Below are 26,829 nucleotides of genomic sequence, written 5' to 3'. Positions count from 1 at the left end.
TGCAAACAATGAGGTCTAAGATATTTTTATAAAATTAAAAGTTAAAAGAAAAAGAAACCTACCTATTTGATTTTTTTCTAGTGTTATGGTGCCTTTTGGCGAGTAAAAAAAAAAGCATTTGAGGATAATAATAATTCGAACTAAATACTTTTAAAAATTAAAATGTAGTAAATTGTAATGCATTTCTACAGTTGACGAACCAAAATAAGATCTTTGTCCATATGTACAATTTTTCATCAGGAAGTCTTAAAGTTATGCAAACATATTTTGTTTTTTTTTTGTTTTTTTTTTTTTTGGTTAACTTCACGGTTTGATAGATAATTTAATAAACTAGAAGTTTATTAGAAAATTTGAGTTAATTAAACAATTTAACATGGAACAATCAGCAAGAAAAAAACTGAAACAAAGTGGACAAAGACGTATTCATCCTATCAGTGGGAAAGTTAGATTAGTGCGTCTAGTTTTACAATTTTTAAAAAGAAAAAGAGAAACAAAACAAAACTTTTAATAATAAATATAAGTAACAAAAGATCAAGGGGATAATATCAAAAGCTCCATGTTTGTCAAGTTGCATGACACCATCAAATGTTTGACGTGAACTAAATTATAGAATGTGACATTTTAGGGGGTTGTTTGGTATGCGGGATTAGGATAATGATTGAGATAAAATGCAGGAATATTTAATCCCACATTTGGTTATAGATATTAATTAGTTCCGAGATTATTCTATCCCATCACGATCCTATGGATTCTATCATAGTTCATTTGATTATTGAATTTGAAATCAATTATTTATATTTATTTGAGTTTAAGTTTTGTGCACTGTCAACGTACAAAGCTTCTTACACCATCAGGTAATTTTAATGGTAATTAATCACAGTAACTTATTAATAAAGTATTACCTTTTCAAAAAAAAAAAAATTACTAATAAAATTCTTAAGACCAGTCGGATCCTAATTCTACTGTAATTAAAATTATTTCCAAGTTGTACTTGTAATTAGAATCATTTTCTTTTCCAACATTATTTAAGTACAATTTCTTCATAGATTTTATTCAAACTCCATCGTCAATATCGGTTAAATCACAGATTTGGAGATTTTGGTGCTAAAGTTCATGGACTTTATTTATCTAATTCAAAAAGTCTACATGCATATTGAATATATACACTAGAGAACTTAATACCATACCCTTTCTCCTTACACTTTTTCCAAATATTTGGTGTTTAGTTTGATACCAATCTTCACAACAAATTTGGCAAAAAGACTACTGTCACATCTGTTATATGGGTACGAGAGGCAAAAAGAGTGAGGAAACGGATGAGTAATTAAATCACTGATTGGTGAAAAAGAAATTAAAATAACAGTGGTTTGAGAGACCAGTTTAATATTACCAGATGGTATAAAAAAAGTGTACATTGACCGTACACAAAACTTAAACTCTATTTATTTTAGTGAATTCAATGATTGTACGTGAAACTAATTGGAGCATGTCAATAGGAGACGCTACTTTTGAAGATCAAACTTCTCCGCAACACCTCATCAAGGCCCCCAACGAGGCCAACACTCCATTTGCTTTTTCTTTTCTTATAGCCAAGAAATTCCCTTGAGTTAGCAGGCGTTTGGCTATGCATTTTCAAACCATGATTTCAAACTAACGTTTGGACATGCATTTTCACTCATGGTTTGAAATCATGATTTCAACTTTTTAAAATATAAAATTTAACCCATAAGCTTATATTTTTATAAAAAAAGACTCATAAGTTGATAGATATTTTTAACAATTACCCCCATCAATCATATTTTGTTAGCAGGCGTTTGGCCATGCATTTTCAAACCATGATTTCAAACTAGCGTTTGGACATGCATTTTCACTCATGGTTTGAAACCATGGTTTCAACTTTTTAAAATATAAAATTTAACCCATAAGCTTATATTTTTATAAAAAAAGACTCATAAGTTGGTAGATATTTTTAACAATTACCCCCATCAATCATTTACCAATCTCATTAACTTTCACCAACCTTTATTTATGTCTACCAACCTTTAATTTATGTGGGAGGATTATATTAAAGAGTTACATTATTGTTCATGTTAAATTTTCATTTTTATTGAACTAAAGTTTGATTAATTGATGTTGTATTTTTTAGAAAAGCCTTCTAGTAGTGTACTAATTTTGTTATGAATTATGACTTGCTCATTTGGAAAGATTGTATAAGAATTGAGAATGTTTTGATAGTTTTCACAATTTTGGGGAGATTTTATGTCTATAAGAGAAAATATAACTTAAAATATTCAAATTGCATGTCTAAATATAATTTGAAACCATGGTTTGAAACATGATTTCAAACCATGTCCAAATGGGGCCTAAGTGGCTCAACATTCAAAACTTGAGTGGATAATGGGCTTGTCCTTCTATTCTTATTCTAGCCTATGACATGCCTCTGACCCACAAATCACGCGACACACACTTCCCGTTAAAACAGCTGTCTTGTGAGAGCTAAGAGACTAATATAATGGAAGTACCATATAGAAAGTGAACCTCCAAATTCCAAATTCCAAACTATCAAACTTGATGAGGAACTCCACTTGTCTTCTTCCATTCAAACCTTGGTGAACAGTGGCAATGAGCTTGCTTGCCATTTAAATTGAATTGTGGTTCGCCGAGAACTCACAACCTTAATGTAGCTGCTGAGTAATCCGCTGGATTTGCTAGCTTGTAGGACGGGCTATAAGAGTTTTTTTTGGTCATGGGTTGAGAACATGAATTGGACTATACAACAAACAACAACATAATTGGACTATATGAGATCGAATCTTCTGTTGTTCCTCAACAACGCAGTGGTAGAGCAATCTGCGGTCCCTAGAGATTTTTGATAGCTAATATTGATGACAAAAGTAAACAACCCCAACCTAATGTGTATTTGGATTAGTAGATAGAAAAGAGGATTCATCGCCATACAACAAAGTAAATATTTTTTCGAGACAAATAGAACAAGCAACACATCTAGAGAGACAATATAATGCTTGCTCGTTGCTCCTACCCAAGGAAAAGAAGCCTGAATGAGTAAAAACACCATATTCCTTCATGACAGTCTATACATAATTACAATAAAGTGTAAGAGAAGTAAACCAGTTTTTTACTTTGATACAAATAATCATGGATTATACAGCAAAGTTACTAAGGGAAGAAAAGTTCAAGAATCAGTTCAATTCTCTGGCATTGAGTTCTTATACATCCAAAATGAAATCTTACATTGCTTTAGAGATCATTGAGAATTCTAATGTCAGCTTAAAATGCAGGCATTACCTTATTAAAACAGAAAAATAGAGACAACACAAAAGGTTACAACTAATTACAACAACAACATACCCAGTGTAATCCCACAAGTGGGGTGTGGGGAGTGTGGTGTTTACGCAGCCTTACTCCTACCTTGTGAAGGTAGAGAGGTTGTTTCCGATAGACCCTCGGCTAAAGTAAAACATATCAAATCAGGTATGAAAAGGAAATGCAGTTGTGAAGAAGCCGTGCTGAAAATAATGGAGAAAAGAACAGTAGCAACGACAAACTATAGGATAACCGAAGCAAGGGAAACAACAGGTAATAATAAAATAAAAGAATGGGATAGTAGAAGAGTAATAATAATAACACTGAAAAATGAAACTAGACAACGTTCGACTACCTACTAACCTTTTACCCTAATCATCATCCTCCATATCCTCCTATCTGAACACAATAAATAGCATTGTCCAGTATAAGGGAAGACAATGTCCAGTATAAAGAAATATAAGCAAATATTACTGGATAACTCTCACCCTAGGTCATAGAACAAGTGTTCTAGCTAGTGCACAAAAGCAGATATAATAGCCTTATGTAACAACCTTTTGCACACAGGGTATGTACAGTCAAAAGTACAACAGATCAAAGTGATAATCTCCACTGCAAATTTAGCAAATAGGCAATTTAGATATCAGATTTAGCAAGGACATTTAGAGGGGAAAGGATGTTAAAACCACATATTATCAAAATAAAGCTCAAATATTGTGCAAGTTCCATCAACCAGCTATAACAAGAGAAATCAGTAAGTCCTCAGAGGAAGATAAATTTTAAAAAACATCTTGTTCTATTGCCTTCAAAACTTCCTTGACATCAATTACAAGAATACAAAAAGTTTGGAGTACGTACGGTTGACATTACTACAGCCTAAAATGGTTAGAACTGAACTATATACTGGACAAAATTGCAGATCAAAAAACTATATAGTGAAATTTCAGAGACAATTATTAGAAGTACCGTAAGAAAATGTAGCTCAAAACTTTATGACTAACTCCGATTGCCTACTCTATTCTGACTTGCTGAATTGGTTCAAGACTTGAATTTTTGCAGAACCCTCACTCCTTCCCCTCATCACCCGGGCCTGAACAGAATTTTCTCTAGTTTGCACGGTTAAGGAGACACTGGAGTGTTTCAATGATGAGAAATATGTGGTCTCAATCATACACTAATCCTATTAACCATTAGGAGAAAGAATAAATGATTCATTACCTTCTTCAGAACTAGAAGCAGCAGACGATCCATTTGAAATTTCCTCTGCATCAGTCGAAAACAAAGAGGATCCCTCCGAATCTGTATCTCCATTCGGAAGAAAAATAGACGATTCATTGCTAGAACTAGACGAGGAGGAGGATTCATTTGAAACACCTTCTCCAGCAGAAGAAAACAAAGAGGATTCATCCGAATCTGTGTCTCCATTTCGAGAGGATTCATCGCTAGAAACAGATGAACCGATTGAGCCTTCTCCTTCAGAACTCGAAAAGCCATTAGACGATTCATCTGAATCGGATTCACTAACCACCCACGAGGCGATAAATTCAAGATGTTGGGACAAAAGCTGTGTATTACCATATGATACAGGGGAAACATTAACACGAAGTTCTTCCCCGTTCCACATCAGCAAGCAATTACCCTTCACGTCCACTGCTGAGCCATCTTCTCTGAACCTTCGAAATGTCATTTCTGCAGAGTAAGAAGCAGAGAAACCAAAGCACCTGACAATTCGATCGTCGTTGCTTAGCACAGAGGATTTATCGAATACAATCGCCATTGAAACATCGTTTTCGTAGCACGTGTCCTTTAATGCACAGATTGCATTCCGGTCCTCAGCATTCTCAATGCTTGTGCAAAGCAATTTCTTGGAGCAACGGGGCCCATCGCCAGCATGGGGAGTTATGGCAACCCAACGCTGATTTCCCCTTTGATCATTCAAATGAGAGACTTTCACAGCAACGTCGATTTCAGAAACCTCTTCTCCTATATTGTAACACTTCGGCTTGCTTTCTGTTCCACTCTCAACAAGCATAGCACCTTTAGGGCTCATTTTTGTTTCTTCAATTGGCCTCGAGGGACTAGTACTCCCCGAGGAGTGGGCAAAGAACTCTATAGGAGAAAATGGCGTGATCGAACTTGTGGTTCCTTCATGACTTTCTTCCAAACTTGTGGTTCCTTCATGACTTTCTTCCGAACTTGTGATTTCTTCATGACTTTCTTCCGAACTTGTGGTTCCTACATGACTTTCTTCTGAACTCGTGGTTCCTTCATGACTTTCTTCTGAACTCGTGGTTCCTTCATGATTTTCTTCAGGGAACGAGGTTCGTGGTGACACATAAGAAACTGGGGCTGGTTGTCGACCCAAATGAGGACGTTGGACTCGAGTTGGACCAGAGTTGGAAGGTGTAGCCCGGTTGGGAGATCTTGTCCGTTGATTGAGCTCAGGACAATTCTTGCGGAAGTGTCCATATCTACCACAATGATAGCATTGCTGTGCTCGAGAATAAGACAATCCCACAAGTGGACCACCGGCTATCTGAAAGTGCAAAGGAAGACCCGAACATGTTGAACCTATCAACAGAAACCAAAATCGAGGAGGTTTACCATTCGAAGTATCAACCATAAAGACCGAGCAATCCAAAGGCTCACAAACAGCCTTGCCAATTTTAAACACCGCGTTGTCTATGCAGTACTCAACAGGAAGCCCTTCCACGCGGGCTTCCACAAAGTCTCCAACAGCAAGAAGTGGCACTTTACCGAATTGGAAATTAGGCTCCCATTTATAAACCTCGATGACATGGTGATCCGAAATCTGCCAGCTACTTCTCTGAATAGCTTGATCATAATCCCCCTGGCTGGAGAACTTGGCAGAGTACCTGCAACATAATACAAATTTATCAATTTGGTTGTTGTCCAATTTTGTTCAATTTATATTTACTAGAACTTCACTACCTAGTTGAAAGAAGTCAAAGAACTAAGTCATGCTCAAATATAAATCTCATATTTCAAAAGAACACGTAGATCTGTGTATGTACAGTTATATACATACTCAGACATTATACAACAATCTCAACTCTGCATATTTGATTCTGTGATCATTTACTTTATATAGCATACAACAAATAAATAATCAAGGACATGGGCTCTTGCAGAAAAATGCTCAAGAGCTCTCTTAATAAAAACTAGAAAAACGCCACTTTCGACACAAGTTTACCGGCCTTACATAAAAATCAGGGGCGGATATACTGTGTTGGTTACGGGTTCACGTGAAACTAATAGTTAGTAATCAAGTTTTCGAGATAATATCTCATATGATCATTCAACTCAGGTTAGTTCACTCAAAAGGTCACTCAACTTTATTTTCCAACGCAAAAGTCACTCAACTAAAGGTAGTTCACTCAGAAAGTCACTCAATTTTGTTTTCTAACCCAAAAATCACTCAACTTTCTGAGTGAACTACCCTTAGTTGAGTGACCACCTGATTAACGGCCTTACATAAAAATCAGGGACTGTGTTGGTTAAGGGTTCACGTGAAACCAATAGTTAGTAATCAAGTTTTCTACATTCTCTTATATTCAAGCTCAAGCTAATAAACTTTGGTATTTTACCTTACAACGATTACATAAGTGGAATATCCTGCTATGATGTATCTAAATATATTTGTGAAAACATTTCTTACCTATGTATCTGCTATTTATGTTTTTTGTTGTCATGCTCTACATTTATTAGTACTAAAAAGGAAACAAGAAAATGACAGAAAATCAATAAAGAGAAGTAGAGGGTCAAATTTGTCCATTTACTTTGAGAAATAGTTTAAATATACCATCTGTTTAAGTTTGTAAATAGCCCTGTCTTAACACATTTGCCCTTCACTCTAACAAAGACTGTAAATAGCCCTGTCGTTAACACATTTGCCCCTGTAAATAGCCCTGTCGTTAACACATTTGCCCCTGTAAATAGCCCTGTCGTTAACACATTTGCCCCTGTAAATAGCCCTGTCGTTAACACATTTGCCCCTCACTCTAACAAAGACTGTAAATAGCCCTGTCGTTAACACATTTGCCCCTCACTCTAACAAAAGATATGGGCTCTGCTTTGATACCATGTAAAGAATGGATTTTGTGCCTAACTCAACCCCAAAAGCTAACTCATGATTGCACAATTCCATATAATGAGACCACCTATCTCATTAATTATCGATGTGGGACTTTTTTCGTTCTTCAACAAGGGCTGTGTAGACCCGATTCATTTAGCCATCCATTAATATGAGTAACAATAATGAGTGATGTGACCCTGTGAATCTCATGTCTCGACCCAGTAAACCCCACAAACATGAAATTATTTACATAGTCAGCAAGATCAATATTACTAACAGATAAACAATGGTTCTTTGGGTTTAAGATTTAGAGTATATATATATATATATATATATATATATATATTAAGGCCCTTTTGACGTTTGAGTTTTTTTCTTTTTTTCCACTCATAAAATTTTAAATCTTTTTCAAGGTAATATGCATATCCAAACACAAATTCAACTTCCAAATACCATTTTCAACTTAATTTTCAAATACTATTTTTTTTTTCAAATATCACTCAATTTATGTTCAAAGCCTAATTAGTATGTTTGCAGATCCATAATATTCAACCCATTAATTGACCAAATCATCACTCTTGATAGCAACACCAACACTACACCCAAAAAAAAACACACACACTCACACATACAGGATCATCGGATCTGAACTGAACCATTAAGTTTAGATCCAAATCCATATGATTTAAGGGTTATAAATAGGATAATAGCTAATCTCTTATCCGAATCTCTTAACCTTATCTAACCCTATCTGACTTCTTTTTATGCTTTTATTGAGCTGGAGGTCTTTCGGAAACAGCCGTCCTACCTTGGTAGGAGTCAGGTCTGCGTACACTCTACCCTCCCCAGACCCTACCATATGAATTTCACTGGATTGTTGTTGTTGTAAATAGGATAATAGCTAGTAAAATAAATTGGATAATTCAAAATCATCAGATCTCAGTTAAAACCATTGGCCCTCCACGTGTCCCTTCTATATTTGTCTAAGGGGCAAATTTGTTTTAATGCATAAAAACATATTTACAACACTATTTCTCAAAGTAGAGACATAATTATGACCCTTTTTCCATTTATAGTTAAACAAAAAGATGATCAATGAAATAATTAAGTAAACTGATCATGATCAAAAATTTGATCAATTTTTTTGATTAATTTTGCAATAAAGTTACCTGCAATGACCATGTTCAGTCACTTCAACACGACCATCAAGTTTAAAGAAGCCATGAAGACAAGAACCAAGCTGATAACATCCCATTTTTCTACCAAACAGTTGAATAAAAACAATAAGCTTAGCACTTTCTTGGATTTGAGCCATATCATCATCACTATATTCAAGAACCAATGGTGGTGGACCATTATAACGAGAATTTGGCAAGTTAAAAGTCATGATTTTAATTTAGAAAGTACAAAGATAGAATGTTTAGTCTTTCTGGTGTGGACTTATATTTATAGAAAAGGAAAAAGTCAGTGAAAGGACATAAATGGTCTAGGTTCAAAATAGTCTTTAAAGGACCAAAATTGTTAAGTGCATACTTAAGGGACTATTTTTAATCAATTCTTATAGTTAAGGGATCATTTTTGTTAACTTGTGAAAAAATTAAAGGATTAAAATCGTTAAGTGCATAATTAAGGGATTATTTTGAGCCTACTCTCATAGTTAAGGGACCTTTTATGTCCTTTTCTCGAAAAAGTCAGATTACTCAAAGGCCCTTTGATTCGAGGTTAAATGGATTATTCCGGATTAAATTTGGAATTAGTTTACTTCCCTCTGGTTCAAAATAAGTATTTACTTAATTTTTTTATTTCGGTTCAAAATAGGTTTAACTTTTTTATCTCGGTTCAAAATAGGTTTCTACTTACATAATCAAGAAGGGGTTAACTTTTCTATATTTGCCCGTATTTACCCAACTCAATAAAATAACGAGTCTTATTAATTAAGGTTAGTTTAGTCAAAATATGAGTTAGTGGTTTCTTAAGAAGTGCAGAAAGGGCTAAGTGGACTCTTATTTTGAACAGGAGGGAGTATACTCCGCCTGTCCCAAATCATCTGTCGTGATTTCTAAAAATAGTTATCTCAAATTACTTATCGTTTTAGAAGTTCAACTTAATTTTCAAACACTATATTTTTCAAATATCACTCAATTTATGTTCAAAGCCTAATTAGTATGTTTGCAGATCCATAATATTCAACCCATTAATTGACCAAATCATCAACGCTTGATAGCAACACTTATAAGAACCGACGATTGAATCTTTCGTGTATAAGCTAAACTCTATACACTAAATCATCTACTATATAAATAAAGGGCACATATACTGGTACATGATCTATTTAATTCTTTATTAAACAGTGAATAAATAATTGTTCTATAATAAATACTATATCCAAACACATGGCTAACAGTATATATCCCAACAATCTCCCACTTAGACTTTTAACCATGACAATTATTAGAATATACCATGTCTAAACGCATGGTTAATGGTATATACCCCAACATAAGTAACTTGCTTTGAACACAATTCTTCTTTTCATGTGCATACAAATTCAGCTGTGTCATCGCAAAGGCTTTGTTACTTGAAATTCAAGAGTTATCTAATTGATTCCCATAGTATAAAAGATCAAAACTAATCCTTTTCAACCAATTCTAAGTTCACCTTGGAAGTTGAGCTCAATGTTTTCCATATTTTTACTTAATTTCACGATGACTACACTTACCATTTTGTAGTTGTCATTTGTTCTGCATGTTTTTCCACTTTCTCTGTCTATCTCTCTCTCTTTGTGCACCCCTTCCCTCCCTTTCCCGGAGAAAAGTGAAAGATAAACACATTAAGAAAATTATACACATTTTATTTAATGATTCTTTATGTCGCTGGTGGGGGTAGCAAGTATCACGTTGAATTAGTTGAAGTGCACGCAAGCTGACCCAAACATCACGGTTATTAAAAAAATATTATTAATAATTCCTTTGAGTCAATAAGTATTTATGTATTTATATAACTTCTCAACTTCGTGAAAGACGGTACACAAAACCTATTTAGTATTGTGAAAAGAGAAAGAAGAGAGAAAAACTCTTCTAAATTGATCATTAACAACATACAACATGATCACCAAGGTTGTACTTGTTCACCGTGTGGTGGAATGGACAGGATCTTGACGTCTACTCATAGGCGAATTCAGGATTTGGAGGTTCCGGGTGCCATACCGTCCAAATAGGGTAAACCGGTCGGTTTGATCAATTTTAGGCTACAGTTCGAGTTATTTATCTTTATCGATTTATATAGACAAATCGATTGAATATGTAGATTTGTTTAGTAATGTTCTCTTTTAGATACTCCTGAGATTAAAGATCTCTAAGCATTTCAATTTTTTTTTAATTTGGAATAAGAGGCCTTATTCTCTAAAACAGGTAGAAAGAAAAAGATTTTCCACGTTAAAAATTACAACCTATATAAATCATCTAATACTGTTACCTCTATATATTCATACTCTATTACCTTTGTGTGTTGTTGCAGATATGTAGTTGAGAAAGAATAAAGAATTGTACCTTTTCAATCCAGTTATTTTCAATTAGCGGAAACGTCGGTAAAAATTCAAAATAACCTTTAAATTTAAAAACACTAACATAATCAATATTCATCATTTTTTAAAACTTCAAAACTTATTTAACTATTTATAATTTGTTATTTAAAAGTTTTATTACTACTTGTGTGATGTTTTAAAATTTTTACTCATTAATATTCGTGTGATGTTTTAAAATTTGGTACTCAAGAATATTTGATATGCATACAACGGGCGTATCAAGAAATTAGTACTTAAAGAAAGAGGAAGAAAAAAATGTCAAGAACTAATTATAGCAAAATAGAGTCAATTTGGATTAATATAAAATAGCAAGTAAAAAAATTTTAGAAGAAGACAAAAAATGAACTCTCGCAGCAAGCCAGCAAAAGATCAAGCAAAAATAAGTGTTGCAGACCAGGTTCGAACTCTCGTCAATTTTGTGGCATGTTATGTCATTTGCCAGTGGCACTATCGCCTAATTTGTTACTCCGGGTGGCAAGATCTTTATATACTCTATTTCTTATACATATACACCTATATATACAAAGTTTCATCCGAAACGTCGGGGTGCCATTGCATCCCCACCTTTTCACATAGATCCGCCCCTGCGTCTACTCTTACTCAGAGTACAACCTTAATGTATCATTGATATGTATATGACCTACACTCAAGCTCATTATTTATTTGTATTAAGCTCAATTAATAGAATATGGAGTAAATAATTTGATTGCCATTCTTTTTGCTTTTCCTCGTTGGCTCCACTTTGGTCGTAGAGTAGAAACCTGGGCCAAAGGATAAAATAGTTTGTGTGCCAAAACTGAACTTAGATACGTTTCGAATCATAATTTTTATTCCAATACAGCTACTATTTGCTAGCATATTTGCCTAAAAGCAGAGGCAATGCAACGGAAGCATCTTACTATACCATTTTTTGACAACACAAGTAGGGGTGTTCATGATTCAGTTTGGATCGGTTATTGATTAAAATCATAACCAAACCAATTTAGTCGGTTTTTAAATGTCTAAAACCATAACCAAACCAAATAAAATAATAACAGCCATGAGACTTATCAGTAAAACATTAAAAAGTTGAAAAAGACATGTTTTTTTTTTGTTCAAACGATAACTTTTATTTATCGTTTAAGGTGAAACATACATCGTAGAAACATTTTCACTATTAGTAATAGTGCCATATTTAAGTTACCCAAAGTTGCTAAACTATTACATATAGAGCTAAAACCTAACTAAGTAGTGGCTGCACCATTTTTGTCATCTTAATACACATACCTGAAAATAAAGTAGAGCATAGGAGCTTTTAGTTGTTGTTATAAACATTCATATTAATTAAACATAAAGACTACCTAAAATTAAAATTAAAATATATGAAATAAAAAAACTTTGTGTAATGATCTCAAACTTTGGGGCAGTACTTGCATTTTGCCCTCAATTCTCCCATTTTATTAAAAGAACTTTGTATAATGATCCAAAACTTCAGATGTTTTCATCATTATCCCAAAGGTCTCAACTACGAGGTGTTGTTTTTTTCTGCTTTTTACGAGGATTACCCACGGAAGAAGTATTAGGGTATTATCATATGCTTGAGTTGCAGCAAATGCTGATGTTACTGAAGTATCTTCTATAGGAACCTCCAAATCTACAACCTCTGTCCTTTTCATATGAAAAATATTAGAAGTTTAGGACTCATTCAGATAAAAAAAAAATTATAAATTCGAAAAAAAAAACAACCTAAAATCAAATGGCTGACAAAGAAAGGCTAAAAATTTAAGTTAAAGACATTAGACTCTAGCGTGAGCTTCTGTTAGTAGGTTGACACTTAACACTTAAAGAGTTAAAAGACTAAAGACATAGGCTTGGACATATTCTTAAAAACATGGGTCTTAAACAATCATGTGAAATAAGTAGATCAAAAATAAAATTAATGATTAAAAGGTATAAAATATATATAATTATTTATGAAAAACTAATATTATACATATAAATAATTATAAAATTTATGTATATAATTTATCGGTTTGGTTCGGTTATTTGATTCGGTTATTTTTTAATATAACCATAACCAAACCAAATATTATCGATTTTTAAAATTTAAAACCAAATCAAACCAAACCAAATATCAATTTTTTTATTCGGTTTGATTTTAATTTTAACCAAAACCGTGAACAACCCTAAACACAAGAGAGAAGTTGTACCATGTATTACAACTTACACGTCAAAAACAACAGCTCTGTCGATGCTTTGAATAAAGCCACCCTTTATCCTAAAGCAAAAAGAAGGATAGATGAACAATGGAAAAACTTTCTTAAAACAGCTCAACATTATATTGTCCTAATAAGCTGCCTCTTTTTTCTCCTTTACTATTTTTCTTTTATTTAGTCGTCCAGCAAGTAGGACTTCACCATATTTCTGCTCTAACATAAACACATTAATGCTTTGTTACTTAAAATTCAAGAGTTATATAATTGATTCCTAGAGTCTAAAAAAACTAATCCTTTTCAACTAAATTCTAAGTTCACCTTTTTTTTTTTTTGATGAAGTAATTGTTATCATTAGCATCAGGCATCAAGAAGATGCAAATTACAGGTAAAGTTAGAGCTACCTAATAGCTTCAAAAAGCAAAAATCACCTTGTTAGCTTTCTTTAGTCAAAACAACTATCTTGAGCTAACAAAGTCCAAAAAGTTTTCATGTGAATCTACAGGGGAGACATTTGCCCAACTAAATAAATACAAAAGACAGTTTGCTTTCAAGGTTGGTGTTGGGGTTGATAATCCATCAAAGCATCTTCTATTCCTCTCCTTCCATATGCTCCAAAAAATTGCAGCAGGTATCATTCTAAGTTCACCTGTTGAGCTCAATGTTTTCCATATTTGTACTGAACTTACACGATGAAAACACTTACCATTTTGGAGTTGTCACTTTGTGCACCCTTCCCTCCCTGTCCTGGAAATAAGTGAAAGATGCTCTTTAAATGTGAAAAGATGAAGCAGTATGTAAAGAGTGAATTTGGACAAAATCTACACGATATTAACACATTATCATGTGCCGGAAGCCAGAATAAAATCCTACCTCTCTTTATCCTGAACCTGATTCCAGGTTGAAATTTGTTCTACCAAATAGTCAGCTTAAGCAAATCTTTGACTTTCCTTGGCATCACTATTTTTCATTACATGCAAATTGCTCAAGTAATTAATATTCCTTTACGTACTAAGTAGTTGAGATCTTCCATAAAGGAGGTTGGATGGTTTGATTTTTGGCTCTTTGTAGTTTAATCTAGACATGTTCTTTTCTCATTTTTTGACTTTGCGTTGTGAAATCAGGGGGTTGGTAATCCGAATCGGATAAGTTAACTTATAAACCAAGAACTCATATTCTAGTATTACCTATCGTCTTTTCCAACTTTAGAGTTGTCCCTGTCCCCACTTGTTTATCTTTCAAAGTACATTTTGAAGTGGGTTATGATGTTTGGGTGATTAAAAAAAAAAAAAGTACATTTTGAAGGGTGATTACAGAGTCCTTAAAACTTTGTTCTCCTTTTATGAAGGATTACTAATACCAAAAAGTACTTTGTTGCTCCCAAACGCGCACGCAAGTATATGTGATCGTACAAGTAATATACACTGTTAAGTCCAGATATCGATCCCACAGAGACTTAGAATCTACTGTTAAGCGAATTCAAATTCGAATGAAACTATTCAAGAAATCGAAAATCAAGATGGTTGTTGTGCTAAACTAAAATTGAAAAGTAAACAATTTGTGATGGGTGTTTTTGTGACTGGGAATATCTTGACAAAGATTGTAAGAGTTATCAGATGAGAGAAAGATCTATAGTCATGACTTTCGACAATCCAGTTGATCTTCAGACAATTCCACCTATTTTATTTCCTGGGCTACTAGTTGACGGGTTAATTATACTTTATGATATTCTCTCGAACTACTCACAAGCCTGTAGATGTTACTATAACGCCTATATCTCTATGGTCATTAGAGGTAACAAGAACGCATTTATTTCTCCGTATTCAACTAAGTAGGGCTAAAAGGTATATCTCTATCCTCAGTAGCGAAACGATTAAATCGAACAAACTCTATTTATTCTTATTACGTACGTGAATTCTCTTTCTCAAGTCCAATTCGCGCACCACAGATAGTGTCTAACTATTAGCCAGATAATCAAACAATTAAGATCAAGAATAAATAAGCAACCCAAAATATGGAAAATCAATAGATAATAATTGTCATCAAACCAACTTTCAAATCTTTCGCCACAACCCTAGAATTAAGAAGTTTAGCTACTCGTGATTCAATCATAGACAAAAGAATTAATGAATAATCTAGAGTTGAAAAAGATGAAAAATAAAATAAACCTAGAGAGAGAAAATAGAACGGTGGCTTTTCTTTGAATAATCCTAGCACACCGTTTTCAGCTAATTAAACGTCTATATATAGTCTAGGGTAAAAATAAAAAAAAAATAAGTAAACCTAATCCTAGTCGAACCGGGAAAGCTTGCGCAGAACCACGCTTTCCTTCCGCAACGCAGAAGGATCGCGCAAAGTACTGAGGCTTCCCGCTTTCCTTTCGCGATGCGGAGGAAAGCCTGATGATAATGCCTGGGCTGGTTTTTGTTCGCTTTCTTCACGCGATGCGGAAGAAAAGCGGATCCATTATTTTCCTTTTAGTTCGTCTTCGGCTCGTCACCTCGTCTACTCGTCATATGCTCCAAAATCAATCACTTTAAGCACAATTTTCCATCGTTTGTCATCATCGTACCTATACACGTGAAATACGACGATTGCATCATGAATTAAGGGATAAAAGTCATAAGAGTAGGATGTAAAATGACACAAAACATGATATTTGTGCCAAATATCACCACCCCCACTTAGACTTTGCTCGCCCTCGAGCAAACTCAAACCAACACCAAACTACACTTCTAGCTCAACTCATTCAAATAGGTCTGCAACGGGATTCGGCTAGTATGACTATCTCAAAAGAAAATTTTCAAAACCAAAACAATGAGCCAAGTTGCGAAAGCCATGCCAAAGATTTAAAACTTTCAATGTTTGGCACCAAGGACCACCTTCCAAAAAAAACACTTCACTTTTAAAACCAATTGACCCAACGACACCACTTTAAAACATGTAAGCAACCTTATGATCAAGAGATCAACACTTCACCACTCTATTGCTAATTATGTGCCCTCACCAAAATAAAGTAGTTCATATCTCTCAAGAATCACATATGTTTACATCAATGGACCTAAAATCAATAAGTACGCTCACTCTCACAAAGAATATCACATGAAAAATACGACATACCATAAGCTTGCCCGTAGTGTAACCACTCTACTAATACAAGTAAGACGAACCTAGAATCAAGTAGGACGTCGAGGGTTGTAATGTAGGCTAAGGGACGGGTAGGAATTATTTGGATAATAGTGACTAACCTCCCTAAGCACTTTAATACATATACTTTTATCATTCTTGCACAATTTCTTCATTAGCACTTATTCAACACCAACCAACCTTTAAATTTCTCCCAATTCACCCATTTTCTTTGTTTAAGCACCACTCTTTTTAAAAGTCACACAAGTTAGAAGGGAAACTTTTTCGCTACATTTTTTTTTCTTTCAATTCCCAACTAACAAGTGAATTAGTTCTGTTCATTCGCTGCTCCCATTGTCTTCCTAGATTACAATTAACAACCACTTCCCCTCTTTATTTCACATCCCAACTCCCATTATATATGTAAATGATTAAAGTGCTCATAGAGTATTTGGATCAAAATCAAGTTTTATAGAACGAAGGGGTAAAGGCTAATTAACTGTTATCAAAGAAAAGGCTAAAGGCTCAAAAGGATTAACTAGGGTGTTATTTGCAAGTTGGTGGGATAACTTTTTAATATTTTTAGTGACTAATCAAAGAAACGCCTCTATCATTTTCTAGGCTCAACCGAACTTCATTTCACTTTGTGAACACACAGGGCAAGTTCTAGACGTCAATACCAAACATGGAATCAAATGCAAAACCTTACTCACACATGACACACAATCAACGCAAGAGGGATCCGGTTGTCCCTCGAATCAAACAACAATGAAACTAAACAATGCTAAGTGGGTCATACGAGTCAAACAAAAACCATTTTCAAGTGCTTTCAAGAAAAATGACACAATTGCACGGCATGTTTTCACAAAAACTTTCGAGATCACTCATATGTCAATACTTCACCTAACCGTGCACCTAGCATTTGAATACACCTATCCTAAGGACTAATTTTCCCTCAAGCAGGTTGTCATCCACCCGTCATCAGGAAAATCCCTTTCTATGACTATAAAAGAAAAATCTACCTACGCCCGGTTCAAAGGCCCCCCTCCCCTCAGGAAAGAACCGAGGCCATAAGAAAACCATAGGGGGTTGATGATGAATGCCTACTAATGAGGGACTTAAGAAGTTATCAAAGAAAATTAAGGAAAATAAAATCTTTTTGAATTTTTTTCAACTTTTTCTATTTTTTTTCTCGACACTAAGATGCAAAACTACTAAAAAAAATAATCCTAAGGCATACTAATCATCATCCACAACCTCAAAACATGTTGATACAAACAGGGATGTATTTTCCCACCACACACTTAAAATTATGCAATGTCCTCAATGCATATATATTTGAAAACAAACAAAGCACAAGCAAGGTAAGAAATACTCCTTGGGGCCCACTAGGGCCTAGTCGTCCTCATCGATGTAGTCCTCATCATCAGCCTCTCCATCATCTAGTTCGGCGTCCTCTACCTCCTCCCCTTCTTCAAATGCAGACATTACTCGATCAACCGAGTTTTCGTCCTCATCGGCAGGTAACTGAGACACCTCACCCACAAGTGCCCGAGAATGTGGAGTGTAGGGGTTCTAAATAAAGACCCTTGAAAGAGCAATGTTAAAATGCTCACTTGCAACCATCATCCCCATGTGGCTAGTACAGTGGACTGGGCGGACCTCTCCTCTGTCGGAGCCAAATGATGTCCGGACGCACTCGCTGGGGCCATGACATTTGAGATGTCGAGTGAGTCAGTGGCCGCCTCATGTACTCTATCAGTAGTAGAGTATGCCAACTCCTCGTCGAGCCTCATTAAGTAGGAAGTGAGAGTGTTTCCATAACTCAGCCTTTTAGACTTGACAGCCCGCACTCTTCGAATTTCCATCATCATCCAATACCCAATGTTTGTTATACCCTATTTTAACCGAAGTCAAAATAGTTTATAACATTCCGGTAATTCCGGGGTTAATTAAAGTACAGGAGTCGCCACCTAATTATTTATGGTGAATTAAGACACCTAAAGTTTATTAAAGTTATTTTAGAGTTAACTCCGTTTTACAGTCTGCGAACCTTGAAATTCTAGGTAAGGGTTCAATTAATCTAAAGGGAAGGTGTTAGACATCCTTTAAGACTCATTAGCAATGGTTAACCGACCAGACTTATGTTAATTAATTAAGGATAAAAATGTAGATGTAATATTAAATATTTAAAAAAATATCTTGTAAGTATTGTTAAAGTTATAGATAGACATACAGTAATGCTATTTAAAATAGGATTTGTAAAAAAAAAAAAATTGCATAAAAAGAGTTTAGTTGTAAATAAACTGAAGAAAGCGCAAGATGGTGCGATGCTTTATAAATATTGGAGAAAATAAGTTACGCTGACTAACAAATTAAAACAGTGTTTGTAAGATTAATTTAATAAACGTTTAAAGGTTTTATAGGAAGAATATTAGTTCAATACAAACTGCTTAAGGGTTGTTAACAAATACTTGTTTCGAATGTTAGGAAGAAACTAAAGTGAAGCAATTATCCACGAAAACTAGTCTGTTTTTCTTATTTCTCAAAACAAGCTAACGTCAATGTGTAACATTTTATGATGCTCTGGGAGCATATCTGTCTTTCTAACTAACAAGTGCCAAACTTACAAGGACAATTAAACTTCGTTTAATTTAAGACCTATATTTGCTAATTAAGATATCCTAATATAAATAGGCTCGATTAAAATAAGCAGTTAAGTATTTATCACAATCACACAGCTAGATAAAATATCAGTCACACCAAACACACAACAAGCATCAAGACAAAAAAAAATGAAAATAAGATGACTAAAGCCACATTTGGCTACCATAAATCAATGTTGTAGCTATTGGAAGATCCTTAAATCGTGAGAGGTAATCAACTCAAACAAAATGACATATCTTGCATATTTTATACCATACAATTAAGTAAATAGGTTGAACTACAATCAACAGTATTTCATACGTGTATACCACTCAATCCATGTAGCAATCAACGATAATAAGTTTCTTGTAGCAAATTCATTATGGGAAAATCATGAACTACCCATGAAATGTGAAGAAACAACGTTAGATAAAACGGCAACTATATGAAAATACTTTATTGAGTTTGAAGACAAATACGTGAAAGATTCAAAGTTCAGATTTCAAAAAGAAAGGGCCTGGGAGTGAGATTTGAAGTAAAATCTCGTTAAGGTCAAAACATCTATGGTTCAACATAGCCATCTCTTTGAGAACAGAAAGAACACTTTTGGACCTTAAAAAAAAACTATTCTAAAATAGCTTTTAGTTTTAAAACATATAACATGCATGAGAAAGAGCTAATTTTAGAAAATAAAAGCAGATTACTACAAAAGGGGTTATTGACTTGAAAAAGGGGAAAATTTAGAGAAGACCAAAGCTATTATTTTGAAATCTGAGTACAAGTTAACAATTGCCTTCTATTTTTTTTTAACTGATTCTGCACCAACACGCTAGGAAATGCAGTTCTCTACTCCTAGTTTAAGCATTTAAAGAATTAGAGAGACTAACATTTCTTATTTTAGACTAGACTGAAACCAAATCTAAGCCACATTAACTTGAAAATAGGAAGAACTCCATAGAACGTTAAACCAAAAGGAAAATTACTAAACTAATGATTGAACCTATCCATTGCCTGGAATGAATTTGAAACACAAGTTGAATTTAAGATGGGAGGGGACAGTGCTAAAGTTAACCATACAGTGAGCTCTACCAACATGGTTTCCCACATCCTTAAAGAGAAACAAGGATACATTATAACTCAACAAAGCATATTTTTTCTTTTCTCAATGATCAATCAAACAGGCAATCAGTTAACTTCGGACCTACTTAACTTTGGTCCTACTGATCCATGACCTCTGTTATTCCAAAGTGCAGATCAAGGCTTCTAAGATCAAATAATTAAGCAACACTAGTAACTGCAGAAACAACCATGACAACAGCTTTGCTAACTATGATTGAATCCAAACAAACAGGAAAGAAGAGGAAAATTACTAAACTAGTAACCTGATTCACTTATAATGAAATAGTTAGCCCCAAACTGATAACTAGACTCTAATGGATAGATGGAAGAGAATACTAAAAGCCGTACATGATTCGTATTTCTCAATTCGCATACCAAAACTGCGTAATACTAAGATGCCCATAAAATCAAATCAAGTCAACCAAACCATGTTGAGATTTAAACAAGTAGCAAACAAAACTAAAAATAATTGAAACTGCCCAGATAGTACAAAACTGGAAACAGACAGGAAATGCAAAACACTACATCCAAATAAGGCTGAACAGCAAGGGAGGAGGGGGAAAATTACTTTTGTTCAAATAACGCATCGTTTGAGAATCCTAAAGGACATGGTCTCTTTTATTACACTCCGACGTGTTCAGCAAAATGGCGTATATTATACATTATTGGTGAAGCAGTTTCCTTATAAAATGCTGACAACATGTTACATACAAAACATATTTCCACAAGTCATAAATATTCTTTAAACAAATAAAGAAAGAACACCAATCTATTAAGCTACTAAACTGGAAATTAAACCCGAATAAAACATGTACCTCTAAATATCCTAACTACTTAACCGAAACTAAACTAACTAAATAAGAACACACATAAGACTACCATGCTACTGAACTGAAAATAAACCAACTGCGACAACAAACATGTATAGACACACAAACACTCGTCAAATTACTAGACTGAAACTAAAACAACTGAAAGGGAGTTATTCACCTTTTTCGAGTGCAGCGAAGTGGGGCTTCGATCTTCGATCTACCCTTGAAAACAGAACGATACTAGGACCCGAAAGTTTTCTCGTGTGAGAAAATGTTTAAGAACAGATAAGGATTTGTCAAATAGTATGAAACTTTAATGTAAGCTACTGATTCCCCAAAAATTTCTCTGAAAAACGTTGAGTAATCCCCGACTATAGTTCACCGGGAAAAGTAAAAATCATGTGTGGAAGAGACTTTTTTTTTCTGGTCCCTTCAACACTGAGTAATCCTTCCCTTTATAGAGTGAGGAGAGAGAGGAGCAGGGGACAGAGGCGTGGGGGACAGAGGGAAGTGGGAGAGAGAGGAGTGTAGGGGAGCGGATGAAAGAGAGAGGTGAGGGAGAGCTGAAGTGGGGGGGGGGGGGGGGGGAGGGGGGGGCGGCTGTGATGAAATAAGGAAAGGAAAGAGATTAGGGTGTAAAAAAAATAAAGGGATTAGGTATTAATTCGTTGGGCCGGGTCGGGTAAGGTGTTGGAGTTGGGCTAGACCGGATAAAATTAAAACATGGGCTGCTCATTTTGAGTTGGGCTGGCCTAATTTATAATGATTTCTCCTTCAATTTAATTCCTTTGGGATTTTAACTTAGATTAGTACAATATATATTATGTGAAGATAACTAATAATTAATATGTAGAAAAAAAATAAGGATTTAACAAAGTGTAGTCTTGTAATTAATTTAACGAGTCCAAACCCGAAAATGAAACGATGACAAACCATTAAAAATTGTAATAAAGTAATGCTTGTAATGTTGATAGTAAAATAGTGAAAATTAATAGTAGTGAAAGTAAAGCGTTCAGCTCGCCAATAAATTTAGAAGCTCCAGGAAATGAATTGAAATAAAGGAGGGACAAAATTGGGTGTCAACAATGTTCACCGGCTACCATGTCATCAAGAAATACACTATGCACACTCTCTCCCTTTGTACCTCTGAGAAGTAATCAAGTGGCATGATTCTAGCATTTAGAAGGCGCAACCAAACTCGGGCCTCTCTACAAAAATTACTCATGCTCATGTTCCGATGCTTCCAAAGAGGCCCTGAGTATCGTGCCCATTGAGCTTTGGAGTTGGCTCCACAAAGAGTTTCCCGGATAGCCCTATAATTGGGCCTTTTGATGAATTCTAGCAATGGTTCAATAGGCACATCCGGGACTCCAATTTCCCCGCACAAAGTCGACGCCGTCAACGACACCCAATTTTTTTGAACGAATACAGACTCTGGATTCCCGCGGCTTGGCATGTTAGCGTAAAGTTCCATGACCCAATCAATGTTCAGTGGCCCCAGTTGTTCAAACACAGACGTCCATCCCATAGCGACTATGCAGTTGTAGATATCCCGAAAATTCTTCTTCAAAGGGACTCGACTGATCCCTCGCTCATGATTGTATCCCTTCGAGGTGTCAAACCCCGCATACCACTCTGGCCCTTCCCCAGAGAGATGGGGTGGGGCGTCCTTTTAGACGCCGGAGGAATGACAACCGCGGGATGCTTTCCTTTTCCGGATGTTTGCCCTTTTGTCGCTTTGGACGGGTTTTGTGCTCTTCCTCTTTTTGTGCCTTGGGAAGAGGTGGCGACAGATTTTCCCTTGGACTTGGCGTGAACCATTTTTCCTGCAAAACAATGCATTACCAAACGAGAGGTACAGGTCAGTAACTAAGGGGGTCGTGGCACAACCCTACACTTACTTCAAACTACATTACGAAAATCAAAATCAAAGAAGTTAACTACTCCTACATGACAAAGCAAGCAAAAACAAAGTAAGCTATTTCATGTTGTAGGGCTTGGGATGGAAACTCACAACTATCCAATTCTCCTTCACAATTCGAAGTTTATGGTGAGAGAAGATGCACAAGGGTTCCTATGCTTGGTTAATGTTCCATTGCTACTCAAGACTTCACAATTTCCACAAAAACTTGGTTTAGGACTTTTATCGAACACCTTGTGGGCCTAAAATCGTCCCTTAACTTTTGACAACAATGGTGGGTTTGGAAACCCTCCCTTGTGCAATAGGAGTCACATTCTATCCATACTCACTCAAACACACAAGCAATACCAATCCCCGCCCAAGATTCGCCCATAGCCATATCCCTACCTTACAACTACAACCATCAATAACACGGGGAAAAGGGGAAAGGAAAAAAAAATGGAAGATGAACCCACTTACCTTGTGAAGTTAATGGGGGATGGATTGGAGCAACTTGAAGTTGTTTTTGTTAGAGAGGGAATGGGGATGGGGATTTTTCGTGTGAGAGGAAATGTTTTTGTGAGGGAATAGGGGTGAAGGGGCGCGGTTATAACATGAGTTGGAGAGAAAAACAAACCCGGGTCGACCCGCGCGATCCTTCCGCTCGCTGGAGGTTGTTGATTTTTCATGCGCGATTAGTCCGCATCGCGGAACCGATGCGCAAATCACTGGACACTTCGTATTTTCTTCTTTCCGCCCAATTCCTGCAACATGAACAAACGTGACCTATATCATACAAAAAGTTGGGTTGCCTCCCAACAAACGCCCTAGTTAAGGTCGTGGCACGACACTTTTTTGTATTTTTCTCTTTTTTTTACACGGGTTGCCTCCCGAGAAGCGCTGATTTAACGTCGCGGCACGATGTAGGCTTTCCTCAAGCCTCTTCTAGATCGATGGAGGATCTCGTGCGGTCAGTGGCCTCCCCGTAGTAATGCTTCACTCTTTGCCCGTTCACCAAGAATGTCTCGTCCGAGTTGGGTTTCTTTAGCTCAACTGCTCCATGTGCAGTCACACGAACTACCTCGAATGGTCCAGATCACTTACTCTTCAACTTTCCACCGAAAATATTCAGCCTAGAGTTATACAGCAAGACTAACTGCCTAGGCTCAAAGTCACGAGATTGGATGCGCCTGTCATGAATTCTCTTAGTTCGCTCCTTATACATTTTCGCGTTTTCATAAGCATGATAGCAAAATTCCTCCAACTCGTGCAGCTGCAACAGTCTCTTTTCTCCAGCTTGAACCATGTCTAGATTCAACTTCTTGATCGCCCAATATGCTCTATGCTTAAGCTCAACTAGTAGACGACATGCCTACCAAAGACAAGCTTATAGGGAGATGTGCCAATCGGAGTTTTGTAAGCTGTTCTGTATGCCCACAGAGCATCATTAAGCTTCAATGACCAATCTTTCCTACTTACGCTCACAGTCTTCTCCAAAATCCTCTTGATTTCTCTGTTCGATACCTCCACTTGACCACTCGTCTGAGGATGATAAGCAGTCGCTATTTTGTGTTTCACCCCATACTTGAGCAGCAATTTATCAAAGAGCCGATTGCAAAAGTGCGTACCTTGATCACTGATGATGGCCCGAGGGGTCCCAAACCTTATAAAAATGTTCTTTTTCAGAAATCGTGCCACCACACTAGCATCATTGGTGGGAAGTGCAATGGCTTCCACCCACTTCGAGACATAGTCTACAACAACCAATCTGTACTTATTCCCCTTGGATGGTATGAAGGGACCTATGAAGTCAATACCCCACACATCAAACAGCTCAATTTCTAAGATGCCCTTCAAAGGCATTTCATAAGGAGATATTTTCGGTTCTATGGCACCTATCACATGCTCGCACAAATTCATGAGCATCCTTGAACAAAGTTGGCCAGTAGAACCCGGACTGAAGTACCTTTGCAGTTGTTCTGTCACTAACATGATGTCCCCCATAGGGTGATGAGTGACATTTCTCGAGAATCGCGGAGACCTCTTCTGTTACATCCCGTATTTTTGAACGTCGGATTAATTGTAAGTTGAGGTGGGACCCACACGTCAAGATTTTTTTTTGGGACATGTGAAAAATTATATGAATCACATATGTGAAGTTAAACACAACTCAAGAAGGACCCTTGGGCCAAATCAAAGTGGAAGTCCTCCAAACGAATATTTTTAAGAAAACGTTTTCGGGTGACCTGACTTTGGGGGGCACAAACTGTATTATAAGTTTGGAATTTGGAAAATAACCAAGAGATAGAAGTTATAGATAATTGAATTAGCTTTCCAACCATAGGTCGTGGGTTCCTAGGTGACGTCGGTACAAGGAGATATGGACGTTTTAAGGTCGAAAGGTCAGTGGGCTATGCCCAACTCGGGACCAACCGAGTTGGCCCAAAAAAAATGAAAAGAAAAATTTAGGCCCAAGGTGAGAGGGTGGCCGGCCATACCTGGTCCAAGCCCACTAAATTAATTAATTTTCATGTGACAAATTAATTATAAAGGGATCATTATCCCTTAGATGATTCAAGAAACTTAGAAGGAGAAAGAACAAACAAAACAAGAGCAAAAAAAAGGGCCATTTCGGGTTTGGCCATAGAAAATTCACCCCTCCAAATCTTCCTCCAAAAATTATTTTCTTGTGGTATTCCTACTAATTTAAGGGTCCTTTACAACTTGGTGTAATTGTTTTGGAAGAAGGAGCACTTATTTCTTCAAGTTGACAACTTGTTCAAGTGAAGGAGTTGTAGAAAAAGGTAAGAATCAATTCCTTTTTCTTATGTTATGAAGGTTTGTTTATGTTGTGGTATGTGGAAATGAGTAGAAATTATGGAAATAAGGAAGTTTGCAAAGTGGGTATGTATATATATATGTAGCCATGAGTGTATATATGTTGTATACGTATATGAGTTGAATTTTATGTTGTATTCTAGTTGTGGTTATGGTGAAAATTATATTGGGAATGAAAGTTGAATGAATTTTGGTTGAAGTTGGAATGTAGAAGATTATGTCACTTTAGAATGATTTTGTGATATTATGGAAATGAAGTTGTTAAGATGTGAATTATGATTATGGTTGATGAAATTGGAAGATGGAAATATGTTATGAATATGTAGGTTGAAGATTTGAAGTTTTGGGTGAATTATGTTTTGGTGAAAAGTTTGTATATTTTGTATATCTTGTGAATATTTCGTAGAAATGATATGAAATATTTCCAAATTATATTGTGATGATCTAGATTAATGATAAATGTGAAACCATTGAGATTAGTTTGGAAATTGAAGTTGAAATGAAGGTTATGACATTATGTTGGAAAGATAGCTAGTTAAGTTATATTGTGTTTATAGTGATTGTTGTTGTTGTTGATGTTGTTGTTGGGTTGTTGTTGATTGTTTTGGCCGAGTTAAATTCTCGGGGATGCTATATGTATAGGGGAGATGCTGCCCAAATTTCTGTAGGCAATTATGAATAAAGATTGAATACTTAAAGATTGGAAATTGAGAATTGGTAAATGTGACCAATTGCAGATTTTGGGCGAAACGGGAATTGAATTTGGAAAGGCGTAAAGAGCATATAAGGTATGTAAGGCTATCCCGATTCTTCTTTTGGCATGTCCTAGGTGTACTAGGATCGGATTTGAGCCTCGGAAAGTATTCTGCTCATCGGAATCTGCATTTGAAAATACCCCTTTTTCATTCAATTGAATTGAACCCTATAAGTATGCTTTATTGAAAGAATTGTGCAAACTTCCGCAAATTGTCTAGAAAATTATGGAATGTCCCTAGAACGTCCGTAGGTGACTTTATAAGCTTAAAATACGTAATTTGAGCCCACCGCTTCGTTTGTCCCGAGGTGGGCCCACTATTTCCGATTTTACCCTTTTGTGTTTATGACTTGTCTTCGAGCATTTTTTTTAAGAAATATTCTAACTACTCTTTTAACTACTAAATAAAAATTGTTTTAATATTTCATTAAGCCTTATG

The 26,829-nt window shown here is 35.7% G+C and overlaps 1 protein-coding gene across 1 annotated transcript; it reads right to left on the bottom strand.

The window, feature by feature from the left end:
- Positions 1 to 3,192: 3,192 nt before the first annotated feature.
- Positions 3,193 to 8,875, bottom strand: LOC132602923 (uncharacterized). The gene is made up of 2 exons (XM_060315739.1): positions 8,590 to 8,875; positions 3,193 to 6,200 (listed from the first exon to the last, which is right to left on the bottom strand). Exons 1-2 carry the CDS (start codon positions 8,805 to 8,807, stop codon positions 4,508 to 4,510), a joined length of 1,911 nt encoding a protein of 636 aa, XP_060171722.1. The 5' UTR covers positions 8,808 to 8,875; the 3' UTR covers positions 3,193 to 4,507.
- Between the last annotated feature and the right edge of the window lie 17,954 nt (positions 8,876 to 26,829).

The sequence above is a fragment of the Lycium barbarum genome, chromosome 7 (genome assembly GCF_019175385.1).
Source record: "Lycium barbarum isolate Lr01 chromosome 7, ASM1917538v2, whole genome shotgun sequence".
NCBI lineage: Eukaryota > Viridiplantae > Streptophyta > Magnoliopsida > Solanales > Solanaceae > Lycium > Lycium barbarum.
The sequence above is the reverse complement of the archived record's forward strand: the minus strand, read 5'-3'. Positions and strand labels throughout refer to the sequence as shown.

Excerpts from the sequence above, each read along its gene's own strand:
- LOC132602923 (XM_060315739.1), bottom strand. The coding sequence starts at position 8,807 with ATGACTTTTAACTTGCCAAATTCTCGTTATAATGGTCCACCACCATTG. Across the intron at positions 6,201-8,589 it reads ACTGAACATGGTCATTGCAG|GTACTCTGCCAAGTTCTCCA; the intron begins GTAACTTTATTG and ends ATTATGTTGCAG.